This window comes from Culicoides brevitarsis, chromosome 2 (genome assembly GCF_036172545.1).
Source record: "Culicoides brevitarsis isolate CSIRO-B50_1 chromosome 2, AGI_CSIRO_Cbre_v1, whole genome shotgun sequence".
NCBI lineage: Eukaryota > Metazoa > Arthropoda > Insecta > Diptera > Ceratopogonidae > Culicoides > Culicoides brevitarsis.
This window is the reverse complement of record NC_087086.1, coordinates 14,381,900-14,396,476: the sequence shown is the minus strand read 5'-3', so window position 1 is coordinate 14,396,476 and position 14,577 is coordinate 14,381,900. Positions and strand designations below refer to the sequence as shown.

General features: G+C 24.6%; 3 protein-coding genes across 3 annotated transcripts; all 3 read left to right on the top strand.

Moving 5' to 3' along the window:
* Positions 1-1,034: 1,034 nt before the first annotated feature.
* On the top strand, positions 1,035-2,037 carry LOC134830996 (trypsin-1-like). The gene is made up of 2 exons (XM_063844621.1): positions 1,035-1,536; positions 1,651-2,037. The coding sequence occupies exons 1-2, from the start codon at positions 1,045-1,047 to the stop codon at positions 1,927-1,929; spliced, it is 771 nt and encodes a 256-aa protein (XP_063700691.1). The 5' UTR covers positions 1,035-1,044; the 3' UTR covers positions 1,930-2,037.
* A 901-nt stretch (positions 2,038-2,938) lies between these two features.
* Positions 2,939-3,517, top strand: LOC134828549 (protein lin-32-like). Its single transcript, XM_063841525.1, has one exon. The coding sequence runs from the start codon at positions 2,939-2,941 to the stop codon at positions 3,515-3,517; it is 579 nt and encodes a 192-aa protein (XP_063697595.1).
* A 4,871-nt stretch (positions 3,518-8,388) lies between these two features.
* On the top strand, positions 8,389-8,940 carry LOC134828548 (helix-loop-helix protein ngn-1-like). Its single transcript, XM_063841524.1, has one exon. The coding sequence runs from the start codon at positions 8,389-8,391 to the stop codon at positions 8,938-8,940; it is 552 nt and encodes a 183-aa protein (XP_063697594.1).
* Positions 8,941-14,577: the final 5,637 nt, after the last annotated feature.

Sequence of the window (14,577 nt, the reverse complement as noted above, 5' to 3'; positions counted from 1 at the left end):
TATATTTTTCATTTTTTACCGTTTTTTGTAGCGTGAATCCTTTAATTTAAAGTTTAAAATGCAGTTTTACTTATTAGTTTTTTCAATTGAACACTAAATTGTATTTTAATTAAATTTTTTTTGTTGATTTTTGTTAATTTTTAAGAGCTAAAAATTTAGGGAACAATTCTCCTTTAACGAGATTTTAGGTCAGTACAACTTTAGAAGTTGCATCTAGAGACTTCAATTTCCCGGGTATTTTTTGAAGACAGTTCTCGGGACGGGAATTAGAAACCGGGTACCCGGTTCCGGTTCCGAGACTTAAAAATTTTTAAATTCAAAGAACGAAATACATATTTTTGAACAATTTCAGTTCTTTATCGAAAAGCGATATTCAAATATTGACTATTTAGATTATTATTTTATTTTAAAAAAACTAGAAAAATAATAGAATAATTCAAAAATAAAATAATTTAAGCGCTTTTTGGATATTTTTAGAATAATTTATAATATTTTGTGACAAAAAGTGCAAAATTAATTTTTAATTTATAATTAATTTTAATTATTTTTTTTAAATTATTTTTTATTTATTTTTTATTTTTTATAAAATTGGATTTAAATGAAACGAGTGGGAAATAAAACATCCAAAATCGGTCATTTTTGATGAATTTTTAACTTTTTTTTTATTCTTTTTTTATCCAATGAGACAGGATTTTCGACTAAATGGGACATGGAAAAAAACAAAAAAAAAATTGGAGTGGCCTAATTAATTTTTTTTAAGAAAATTGAAATTTGACTTACATATTTTCACCGGATATTCCTTTTCAATTAACCAAACCAAACTTCCGATGGAAATAACTTCTTCAATGTTTCCAACGAGTGTCGATGAACTTACGTCAAACGTAAATTGTACTCGAGAAACATTTCGAAAACCCTCAAGTGCGAGATAAGACTGCGATTCATTCATCAAAATTCGCAAGTGGGACTTTCCATTTCCCGATTAGATCGATATAAAAGCAAGTCGAGTTCCCTCAATCGATATCAGTTCTCACTAAACCAGCAAAAATGAAAGTATTCACTTCTCTTCTCGTCGCCTCCGCAATTTTTGCATCCGTGCTCGCTAATCCCCTTCAACGAGTTGTTGGCGGCGAAGATGCCGCTCCTCACGAATTTCCGTACCAAATTAGTATTCGATCCGAGAAAGGCACCCATCACTGCGGCGGAAGCATTTTGAACGAAAATTACATTTTGACTGCTGGACATTGCATAGTTCCCGAAGGATCCGTCGTCGTTGCTGGTGCTCATAACATCGCCAAGCCAAGCGTGAACGAACAACGTCGAAAGATTGAAAAATTCATCGTTCACAAAAAATATCCCGGAAAAGTTGGACCTTATGACATTGGACTCATTAAAGTTGATAAGCCTTTTGTGTTGAATGAATTTGTTCAAACGATTGCCTTGCCGGAAAGTGGAGTTTATCCTGAAGGTGCAGCTGTTATTTCGGGATGGGGATCTACAAGTCGAGAATTTTTCCCAACTTATCCTGATGTTCTTCAAGTAAGATTTTTTTTAATTGAAATTTTTCCAAATTTAATTAAATTTAAAAATTAATTTTTTTTTTGTTTAAAAATTTTATTTAAATTTTTTATTAATTTTTAAATATTTTTTTAGAAAGCAATTATTCCGATCCACACCGAAAAAGTTTGCTTCCAAATATGGGACTCGAGTCCTTATGATAAGAAAAATGTCTGCGCCGGTGAATTAGATGGCTCCAAATCTGTCTGTTCAGGAGATAGCGGCGGTCCATTGGCACAAAAAGTTGGAGAGGAAAATGTTGTTGTTGGAATCGTTTCATGGGGAAAAATTCCTTGTGGAAGCAAAGGATTCACTGGCGTATTCACGCTTGTGTCTTCTTACATCGACTGGATTCAAGAAAATATGGAAAATTAAAAAAAACTATATTAAATATTATTATTAAATATTTTTAAATATTATTTAAATATTTATAATTTAAATAAAAAATTCAATTAAAATAAATCTTAAAAATTTTTTTAATAAAATTAAAATTAAATTTTAAAATTAATTAAATTAATTTTCTTTAATTAAAAATAATTTTATTTCATTTAATAAATTTTTTAAGTTAAAAATATTTAAAATTATTTTTTTTTTAATTTAATTTTTTTTAAACTTTATTTATGTATGATATTAATTTTTTGACCGTTTGAAAAAAAATTAATATTTTGAATTTAATTTAATTTTTAATTTCAACAATATTAGAAAATTTATTAAAAAGTACATGGGTAAAATTTTTTGAAATTTATTTAATTTTTTAAATTATGTTATATCAGAAAATTAAAACTTTACTATAAACTTTTAAAATTTTTATCATTAATTTAAAATTGATAATTTTATTAAATATTTTTATGAAATTTATAAGTTTAAAATAATTATTTGAAAAAATTTTATTTTTATTTAAAATATTTAAAAAAAAAAATAAAGCTTTTGAAATAAAAAAAATAAAAATTTAATAAAATAAATTTTAAAAAATGATTCCATAAAATAATAAATAATTAAAAAATAAAAAAAAATTATTAAATTTCTTAATTAAAAATTTTAAAATTTCTCCAAAGGTCAAAAACTACATTAACAACTTGACGATAATAATTTTTCTATTTTTTTTCTCTCTTCGTCATTCCAATTCACGAAACAAAACCAAATCTACATTACAAATTGCATTAATTAAGTATCCCTTCTTCACCAACAAAACAACGGATCGTCCCTTTTTTACCTCACTTTTCGTTCTTTTCAACATAGCATCACACCAACAGCGATCGTGTGCGACACCATATGTTACGATCGCATCACAGGACTTGCTCACAAACACTGAAAAATACTTAATTCAGTTCAACTTTGGCACTCGTCGGATAAAAATCGATTTAATTTAACGAAAAAAAAAAAAATGAACACAACTCCAACGCGTTTATACACGACAAATTACGACGAAATTTCTTCATTAAAAACTTTTTCGCCTTTTTCGTCGTCGGATGACAATGGACACTCGCACCAAATGTATCCCCAGCACTACGGAAGTCATTCGTCAGACGATCCAAACTTGTACGACTCTTACGAGCTGCTGGAATTGGGCGAAGACGATAATTACAGCAAAGATAACTCATTTTACGAAAAAAGTTCGTCGACGGCATCTTCAACTCCGGTCAAAGCCTCGAACAAAGGAAAACGCGGAAAACAGAAAACAACGCAAAAACAGTCTCCGCCATCGCCGAATGTCATGAAAAAACGAAGATTGGCAGCGAATGCTCGGGAACGACGACGAATGAACGGCTTAAATTTGGCTTTTAACAAATTACGGGAAGTTGTGCCGACCCTGGGTGACGATCAGAAATTATCCAAATTCGAGACGCTTCAGATGGCGCAAACGTATATCGGAGCGTTGTGTGACCTGTTGGAGAGAGGTGTCGATGAGCAAGGATATTCTTTGTTTACGCACAAAAGTGACATTAATGAGAACCGATATTAGTTAGTTAAGCAGAGTGATTTATTTTTTTTTTTTACAAAGGATAAGCAATAAAACCAAAGATTTTAACGAATTTTTAAGTTTTTTTTATAAATGATGAACAGAATTTAGTTTAAAAATGAGGCAAGTGCAATTTTAAAATTTTTTAAAAATTATTTTTGACCTTAAAATGTTAACTTGAAAAAAAATTTAATTGATTTTGAAAAAAATTAAAATTTTTTAAACGAAAAATATTTTTTAAATTAAAATTTAAAATGTTTTATTAAATTTTTACTCATTTTACTCATAAAATATTAAAAAATTCTTGAAAAATCTAGAATTTTTTTTTGTTAAATTAATTTTAAAAACTGATCAAATTAAATAAATATTTATGAAATTCTTAAATTTAATTAAAATTTTTAATTTATTTAATTTTAATTTCATGATTTAATTAATTATAATTATTTAATTTAAAAATAAAAAAGAAATCAAAAGAAAAAAATTAATTAAATTTTTATTAAAAAAAAAAATAAATAAAAAAAATTATTATTTAAAGTTATTTAAAAAAAATAATTTAAAAAAAATAAAATTAAAAACATTTAAATTAAATTCAATAAATTATTTTACCTTAATTATTTTTTTAACTCTTGAAATTAATTTTAAAATAATTTTTTTATTTCAAAAAATAATTTTTTGCTTTAAAAAAAAATTATAAAGGTTCAATTTATTTTTAATATTTTTTTACTGACCATTTTTTTTATTATTTGTTTATTGAATGTTACACTTCATTACATTCAATTGACGACTTTCGAGTTTATTAATTAGCGTTTATTTATTTATTCTCAATTTTCTATGCTACAGTTACAATTCACTTACCCTTCCTCGATCTCGATGATTTTTTTGAGCAGCTGAGTCATTACGTATGTACCCCAACGCCAAACACACGCTTCGTCGATCGAGCCTCTAATTATGCTTTAAAAAACTACCATAGCGCATCATTCCATCACTTAAAGTATCATCATCGTCATAAAACGGCAACATTAGCTAGGATAAATGTTGGAAGAGGGGTAGAAAAAAAAAGTTTATATTTCAGTAAATTACGCACCACGAAGGTATTTGTTGTCGGTGTACAGATGGTTTTTGGTGTAGGAGGCACGCGTCGCATAGCTTTTGGTTTGATAATTAACCAACCGTAACATTTGTTCTGTCTGTTGAAGTATTTTGTGATATTTATGCGTTTTTTTAGTGCATTCGAGGAATCCTTCGTAATTTACTGTTGATGATTTTTTTTTGGAGCTATGAAAGGTGACAGAAAACGGTCGTTGAATGAAATTAAATCAAAAGTTTAAGGAAAAAAAAAGAATTTTTTTATTTTTGAAAAGGATTCTTATTTTTAGTTATTTGGTGGAAATTAAAAAAATTAGTGATAGATTTAGTTAGGCGAATTAATTTAATTTCTTCATTTTTTGTTCCATGATGATTTTCATGCGAGGCGGGGTACAATAATAAAATATTTTTTAATCATTTTATAACTCAAAACTGCTAAAAAATTTTGCAAAACTAAAAAAACTGTGTCAAAGCCATTTTTGTCAAATCTTGCTCCAAATGGATAAAAATTTGTCAAGACTCTAAAAAATCAAATTTGCCTTTGACATAGTTTTGTTTTGAAAACTAAATCAAGAGCAAAAAACTGTGTCAAAAACTGTGTCAAAGCCATTTTAGTCAAATCTTGCTCCAAATGGATAAAAATTTGTCAGAGGGCTCTAATTTATCATTTTTAATCATTTTATAACTTAAAACTGCCAAAAAATTGAAACTGAAAAAAAAAATTTCTTTGACATAGTTTTGTTTTGAAAACTAAATCAAGAGCAAAAAACTGTGTCAAAAACTGTGTCAAAGCCATTTTTGTCAAATCTTGCTCCAAATGGATAAAAATTTGTCAGAGGGCTCAATTTATCATTTTTAATCATTTTATAACTTAAAACTGCCAAAAAATTGAAACTGAAAAAAAAAATTTCTTTGACATAGTTTTGTTTTGAAAACTAAATCAAGAGCAAAAAACTGTGTCAAAAACTGTGTCACAGCCATTTTTGTCAAATCTTGCTCCAAATGGATAAAAATTTGTCAGAGGGCTCTAATTTATCATTTTTAATCATTTTATAACTCAAAACTGCCAAAAAATTGAAACTGAAAAAAAAAATTTTCTTTGACATAGTTTTGTTTTGAAAACTAAATCAAGAGCAAAAAACTGTGTCAAAAACTGTGTCAAAGCCATTTTTGTCAAATCTTGCTCCAAATGGATAAAAATTTGTCAGAGGGCTCTAATTTATCATTTTTAATCATTTTATAACTCAAAACTGCCAAAAAATTGAAACTGAAAAAAAAAATTTCTTTGACATAGTTTTGTTTTGAAAACTAAATCAAAAACTGTGTCAAAAACTGTGTCAAAGCCATTTTTGTCAAATCTTGCTCCAAATGGATAAAAATTTGTCAGAGGGCTCTAATTTATCATTTTTAATCATTTTATAACTGGGTAAGACAGGCAAAAAATTTTGAAAAAAAAAATTTAATATTTGACATAGTTTTGTTTTGAAAACTAAATCAAGAGCAAAAAACTCACATAGTTTTGTTTTGAAAACTAAATCAAGAGCAAAAAACTGTGTCAAAAACTGTGTCAAAGCCATTTTTGTCAAATCTTGCTCCAAATGGATAAAAATTTGTCAGAGGGCTCAATTTATCATTTTTAATCATTTTATAACTTAAAACTGCCAAAAAATTGAAACTGAAAAAAAAAATATAAAGGATTTTTTCTTTGACATAAATCCTTTATAATCAAGTTTTGTTTTTTTGAAAACTAAATTTGTTACCACAAGGCTCTTGTTTAGTTCAAAACTTGACGAATATAAATGATATATTTTTGAAGTTGAAAACTTCTTGTATAACAGATTTTTTAATATATTTTTTAATTAATCATTTTATAACTTAAAACTGCTAAAAATTTAAAACTGAAAAAAAATTTCTTTGACATAGTTTTGTTTTAAAAACTAAATCAAGAGCAAAAAAACTGTGTCAAAAACTGTGTCAAAGCAATTTTTGACAAATCTTGCTCCAAATGGATAAAAATTTGTCAGAGGGCTCTAATTTATCATTTTTAATCATTTTATAACTCAAAACTGCCAAAAAATTGAAACTGAAAAAAAAAATTTTTCTTTGACATAGTTTTGTTTTGAAAACTAAATCAAGAGCAAAACTAAATCAAAAACTGTGTCAAAAACTGTGTCAAAAATAAAAATTTTTAATAAAAATTTTTGAAACTGAAAAAAAATTTCTTTGACATAGTTTTGTTTTGAAAACTATATCAAGATCATATCGAGAGCCATTTTTGTCAAATCTTGCTCCAAATGGATAAAAATTTGTCAGAGGGCTCTAATTTATCATTTTTAATCATTTTATAACTTAAAACTGCCAAAAAATTGAAACTGAAAAAAAAAATTTTCTTTGACATAGTTTTGTTTTAAAAACTAAATCAAGAGCAAAAAAACACAAAAACTGTCAAAGCCATTTTTGTCAAATCTTGCTCCAAATGGATAAAAATTTGTCAGAGGGCTCTAATTTATCATTTTTAATCATTTTATAACTCAAAACTGCCAAAAAATTGAAACTGAAAAAAAAATTTTCTTTGACATAGTTTTGTTTTGAAAACTAAATCAAGAGCAAAACTGTATCAAAAACTGTGTCAAAGCAATTTTTGTCAAATCTTGCTCCAAATGGATAAAAATTTGTCAGAGGGCTCTAATTTATCATTTTTAATCATTTTATAACTCAAAACTGCAAAAACTGAAAAAAAATTTCTTTGACATATTTTTATTTCGAAAACTAAATCAAGAGCAAAACTGAAAAACTGAAAGCCAATTTTTGTCAAATTTGCTCCAAATTAAAAATTTGACAATTTATCATTTTTAATCATTTTATAACTCAAAACTGCCAAAAAATTGAAACTGAAAAAAAAATGTTTCCTTTGACATAGTTTTGTTTTGAAAACTAAATCAAGAGCAAAACTAAATCAAAAACTGTGTCAAAGCCAATTTTTGTCAAATCTTGCTCCAAATGGATAAAAATTTGTCAGAGAGCTCTAATTTATCATTTTTAATCATTTTATAACTCAAAACTGCAAAAAAATTGAAACTGAAAAAAAAATTTCTTTGACATTTTTAAATTGAGAATTTAAAATGTACATTGAATTTAAAATTTTTAGAATTTAAAAAAACAAAAATTTTTACGAATTTATAAATAAAAAAATAAATACAATAAAATATTTACATAAAAAAAAGAAATGTCAAGATTTTTTTTAATTTTTTCAAAAAAATCATAAATTCATTTAAATTTGTTTGTTTTTTTTTTAATAAAATATTTCAAATTTTACCAAAAATTTTTCCAAGATCGGCTGAAAACCCTAAAATATTATTATTACAAAAAATTAAATTAATTAATTAAATTCACAAAATATATTAAAATAAAATTTAAAAACAAATTAATTCACGAAATCATTCACTTTTCCCTAAAGGATCAACAACTAGACAAAATTTAATTGTTCGAAAAAAAAAGAAAAAGAAAGTTCTCAATTTTTTTATTCATAAATTGCAACATATGCGATCGCCACAAACTTCTTTTCTCCACAAAATGCCTCCTTTTGTTACATTTTTTTTTAATTATATCCCTCAACTTTTCATTGATCGGAGCACATCTGAGTGAAGTACCGAATAAAAGGAACGAAGAACGAAGAAAAATGTGTAACACGAAGAAAGATGATCGCAGGTACAATACATAAAATGATGTGAGAAAGATCAGTTTGTAATCAGTAGTGAATTAGCTGCCAAGAAGAAAAGAACAACAAAATGTATCAAGAACCGTGCAATTACAACCAATTTTTATTACGCCAAAGCTCCGTGCAACGAAACAATTTCCCCAACAACTTTTACAGTGAATCAAGTGCTTCGGACGAATATTTTTCCGGATCGAGTCCTGATAGTTTTTACTTTTCCCAACACGATGGATATCCGGATTACGCGAATTTTACCCCGAATTATGGCGAAAAGTTCGAAACGAACAACAATTGTGACCAAATTAATTTCAACAATCAAGAAATTGGGGAAAAACGAAAAAAATCCACGAAAAAGGCGCAAAATAAAAAATTGTGTCACGGAAATTCCGACTCGGAAATGGACAAATTGAATTTTTCGCAGCCAATTGCACCGGAAGTGATGCGACGAAGACGTTTGGCAGCCAATGCCCGAGAACGGAGACGCATGAACAGCCTGAATGATGCCTTTGAACGATTGAGAGACGTCGTTCCATCGCTCGGACACGATCGGAAGCTCAGCAAATACGAAACACTTCAAATGGCGCAAACGTACATAAATGCCTTGAACGAACTTTTAAGTCGATAAAATTGCGTTCGATTAATTTTTTGTGTGTTAGACTAATTTTTTTACCATTAAAATTAAAGCTATTTAAATTATTGAAAAAGTAAAATTTTTACAATTATTTTTTTTTATTCAGAATTCAGAAATTACGTAAAAACTTCCTGTTCTAACTCTTTTACGGAATTTATGTAAGTAGAAGGCAAAAAAAAGATAATTTTAAAATTGCTTCTTTTTAACTTCTATTCTTTGCCCTTTTTTGTTGTTTGTTGTGTTTTGTTAATTTCTTTTCAATTTGTGTGTTTTTTTTATTGAGAGGAAGATACAAAGAAGAATTTCACACGATTGAACAATAAAATATTTTAATATACCACAAATCAGGTGCTTTATTGTTGCGAGGCTCTTACTCTTTCTCTCTCGTTGTTTGCTGAAATTTTCTTTTTGTTCTGGAATACAATGAAAAAAGTGTTGTTTTTGTTTATTTATACAAAAAAAAGAAATATTTTGATGTTATTATGATTACTTTTTTTTTGTTTGAAAAAATGAAAGGAAATAAAAGAAAAAGTTTCTCTTGGGAAATTTTTTAAAAATTAAATATTTCTGGTAATTTCATAACATTTTTATTGAAATTAAATAATAAAAAAATATTGAAAAATAATTATAAAAAAATAATTTCTTCATTGCTAAGATATTTTGTTTTTTTTTTTCAAAATTATTTTTGAACAATTTTTATTTTTTTTTTTTTTTAAATTTTTAATTTTTTTCTTTGTTTTAATTTTTCTTACTTAAAAATTTGGTTTAATAAAATAAAGAAAAATTAATTAAATTAAAAATTTTTTATTTACAAGGCTTAATATTTTTTTTTGTCCGTTTTAGTCGAAAAAATTCAGACAGAAAAATATAAATTAAACATAAACATTTTTGTTATTTACATCGTTAAAAAAAACATAAACAATAAAAATTTAAAAAAAAAAAGCTAAGTAAATTTGGTTTAATAAGACGTCTCTATATAAAAAATTTAGATATTAGTCACATAACAAAAAAAAAAATAAAAAAAAACGAGAAAAAAAATTAAATTTAAAGAAAAATTGTTAAATGTGAAATTTAATCGTTTAACATCCAAAAGCGTTTAAAAAACGTCAAACAAAGAAATACTAAAATTATTTATTTTTTTATTTCTTGGTCATATGAAAATTCTCATTGGACAAAAAAATAAAAATATTTAATTTATTCGTCTAGCTAAATAAATTTAAAAAATAATAAATAATTAAATTAAATAAAAATAAAGATCTAAAGTAGTTTGAAAATGTTTTTAATAATCTTTACCTATTAATTAATTTTTAATTTATTAATTTTTTTTATAACTTTCAAATTAATTTTTTAAAAATTTTATAAAAAAAATTTGAATAAAATTAAAAAAATTATTTATTTTAATTTTAAATTTATTTTTTTGTTATTTTTTTTTTGAATTTTTTTTTTTTTTTTTATTTTTTTATTTTTTTAAATTTTTTTTATTAAAAAACAATTTTTCTGCTTTATTTTAAATTTTTAAGTTAATTGTTAACCATTTGCTTTGAAGCAAAGAAAATTTTCTGAAAAATAACAAAAACAAGCTTTTCGCTAGTATTTTTTATATTTGAAATTGTCTTCATAAAGTAACGAAATCAATTAAAAATAAGTTCCTTAGTCAAATTGATAACTTCCGATCACAATTGATTCAAAATACTTTCGATTTGACGACTTCTTGATGCCCTGATGTCCTTTTTATTAAACTTCAAGAGACTCTGCAACCCAAAATTCCCTCTAAAAACATAAAATCGACACAAGACAAACTTTTTTACGTCATTTTTATCAAAACAATAAAAACTTTAGCAAAAAATCCGTCTGGTTCAACAACAATATTGTCCCAAAAGTCCTATAATTCATTGTTTCTCACTGCAATATTGCTCTAATTCGATTAGATAACTCTCGTCTTGCACTTCATGTCTTCATTCTCATACAAAAAAAAAACATTATTGCACTTTTGCTTTTGCTCCATCCTTCCATACGTTGCGTTCATAGACACAAAAATTCATTCAAAACTTTGTTTGGACTCAAAAAGATCCCAACATAGGTGACAAGAAAGGTAAATAAACAATTAAGATAAGACCTAATTTTGTCCTTTTTTACCAAGAAATCATTTATTTTGTCCCAAAATTCCCTAATTTAATAAAAAAGGAGCTAGATTAAACAATTAAGACACGAGATCTTAATCGATCGGTGGTCATTCACATAAATTTAGACGTTTAACGGTAAGGATCTTGTCAACGTCAGATAAAAAACTCATCAAAAGTCGTAAATTACGAAAAACAAGAGTTTTGACTAGACAAAAGTGTGTCCAAGAACATCGAAAAAAGCTACTGATAATTTTTTTAAATTTTTTTTCAAAGGAATTTCAGTAAAAAAAAGCAATTTTTGTCGATGTAATTGATAATTTTCGTCAAAAAAATTCTTTCGGAGTGTTTAAAAGTGTTACTTCGATTGATCGATAACACAAATAAACAAACAAGAGAGTCGCATACCTTCCGCACATTTTAATTTACTTTTAAATTGCTGCCAATATAGTCATGCGAGAGTATTGGAATGTATTTTTTTCTGCGATCGCGATATTTTTAATTTTTGTTTGATTAAACGGCGAGAAGCAAATCTCCTTCTTCTTCTTCACGTGAACCGAGAAATTAACTTCAATTAGCAATAATAATTGATTTATGCGGCACTTTTGATATCAATACGCTCGAATTCCAAGTAAGGATGTTGTCGTCGATACAGTTTTAATTCTCGTAAGAAGTTCACCGTACTTTTTCTCTCATTTCTCGCGTTGAAATGCAATTGAACTGCGCTTCCCGAAGTACTTGTTCGTTGCTGGTTGATTAATTGTTGACATTTTTGAGCGTATGCGGAATAATTCTAATTTTTAAGCTTTTTCTCACTTTTTAAGCCGATTTCCAGGCGATGTGGATGGCGGTTTGCTACTTTTTTAAAACGGGTTTTAAAAGGTTTTCTTGGAAAATTGTTGCAAAGTTGATAAAAAATGGGAAATTTTTAAAACAAAAAAAATTAAATCGACAAAAAATTTAAAATAAATAATTAATTAATTTAATTTAAATAATAATAAGAGTTAAAAAAAATTAGCATTCACAAAAATTATTTTTTTAAAATTTTACTCTTTAATTTAAATTTTTAAAAATTTTTTTTAAATCTTTAAAATATTTTTCATTCATTTAAAAGTTAAACTAACAAAATTTAATAAAAATTTGAAAAAAAAAAAATATTTTAATTTTTTTAGGTTTAATTTTGTAAAAAATAAGGGATTCAAATTTATTTATTTATTTTTTTTAATTAAATTTTAATTTATGAATTAATGGGTTTTAGAACTACTCAATTGTCAAAAAAATTAAATTAAAAAAATAAATAAAAAAAATAAAAATTTTAAAAATAAATTAAATAGCAAAAGATAAATTAAAAAATGAAGAAAATAAAATAAATAAATGAAATAACTTAAATAGGTATCTTTTTTTATAAAATTTGAAAAAAATAATTTTTATATAAATAAATTTTAATTAATAAAATAATAATTAATAAACTTAAATAAAAAGAAATAAAAAAAATTAAATTATTTGAAAAAAAAATATTTACTTACCTTTTGATATTTTTTTATATAAAAACTGAAATAAATTAATTCAAAAAAACATTTTTTTTTTCAATACTGATTTTGGACAAAAATTTATTTTTTTTTAATTTTAACAATTTTTTGAATTTTGTAACATAAATTATTTCATTATTAATTAAGAATATCAAAAAAAAACTTGACAATAATTCCCTGGTTTAAATTTTTACTAACTATTACAACTAAAACCTGCATTTTTCCTGACTTTAATATTTAATAATAATTTTAACAAATATTTATTTAATATTAAATTTAGAACTGAGTGACTGTGCGAAATATTAGAAAGTTTCAGTATTGAATATTTTTTTTTGTATTTTTTTTTTTCTTTATTTTTTGGGCTCATAATGTCTTTCTTATCCATGATTTTTTTTTTCAGTCTAAGACATTATCCAACAGACCTTCAATTATTTTTAAACATTTTTTATTCAGAAAATTTTTCGGATAAAAAAATGTTTAAAAATAATTGTTTCGTTCAAATAAAAAAAATGGTAAAGTAAAACATAAAATGATGGTCAGAACAAAAAAAAAAGTTTTTTTTTTTGTTTTTTCGCAAGTATTTAAATTATTATTTTTTTTTTTAATTTTTTTTTCAATGAATTAAAAACTTTTTCATTCGTTTTATTGTATTTTTTAATATTTATCACAATCCGAAAATTCCAATTTTCGCTCAATTTGAGTAAAAATTGTCTTATTTTTCTTTAATTAAATATTAATTCTTTGACATGCCCTCATTATTTTTTATTTAAAGCATTAAATTCATTGAAAAAATTTTAAAAAAAATAATAATTTCAATACTCACACAATTTTTTTTATAGCAAAATTTTAATTTTTAATTAATTTCTTGTTGTTGGAGTTCGTATTTATTGCTTTTTTGTATCATCGATTCTTTTTTTTTAATTTCCTAACGACAGACATCGAGACATGAAACAATGTTATAAAACAAGAAATTTATTTTTTGGCCAAATTAAAAGATCAAAGATTGAGTTTTGCTATAAATTTAAAAAAAATATTTTTTTAAACCAATTTCGATTTGAGAAAAAATTAAATATTTAATTTAAAAGTGAAAATATCACAAAAAAAAAAAATAAATAAAAATTAAACAAATTTTGAAATTGTTGAAAATTTTCCCAATCTTTGATCTACATGAATCTTTTAAATTTAAAAATTGAGAAAAAATTAGTTAAAAAATTTTAGAAAATGAAAATTTTATTAAAAAAAATTCAAAATCTAAAATTTTTTAACTTTATTTTTTCTCAATTTTTTTTTTAATTAATGACTATGTTCGAAAGCAATGCAATGCGAAAAAAATATTCACATTGATTTTTTTTTGCATCGACGAACGTTGTTTATATTGGTGTTTTAATGATAAACAGGTACTTTTCTTTAAAGATGTAAATTTAGGAAAAATCACGCGGAAGATTCATGATTTTGTCGGTGGTAGCAACGGTGCCGCGTGTTTTCGTCATTTTTTATCACAATTTTCTTCTTTTTTATTTTTTGTTTTAAATTAAAAAATGTCGTAAGAATGTATTTTGAATGAAGAATTTGATCAGATATGAATATGATTTTTTTTTTTTTTTGCATGAAACGAAACTCTTCTATGACTTTTCTCTGTTCACTATCTGAAACGTCTCACAAAAAGAGACAAAAACAAATTTTTATAGCACATTCTCCGTTTATTTTTCATTTTTTTTTACTTTTAGAGAATGTCAAGAATATTTGCAGCATCTCCATTGACTTTTTTTTTTGTTTTAAGTAAACTGCAAAAATTTTGTTTATTCAGTTGTTGTTTTTTTTGTATATTTTTTTGAGAAATATACAACACCTACATTCATTCATTCTCATTCACACAAATTTTCACAATTTTTATTATTAGTTGTCTTCTTGATGATAGTTGCAAAGAATATTTTTTATTGGAAGTTGGATGAAAATTAGAAAGACATTTTTTTAAAAAATAT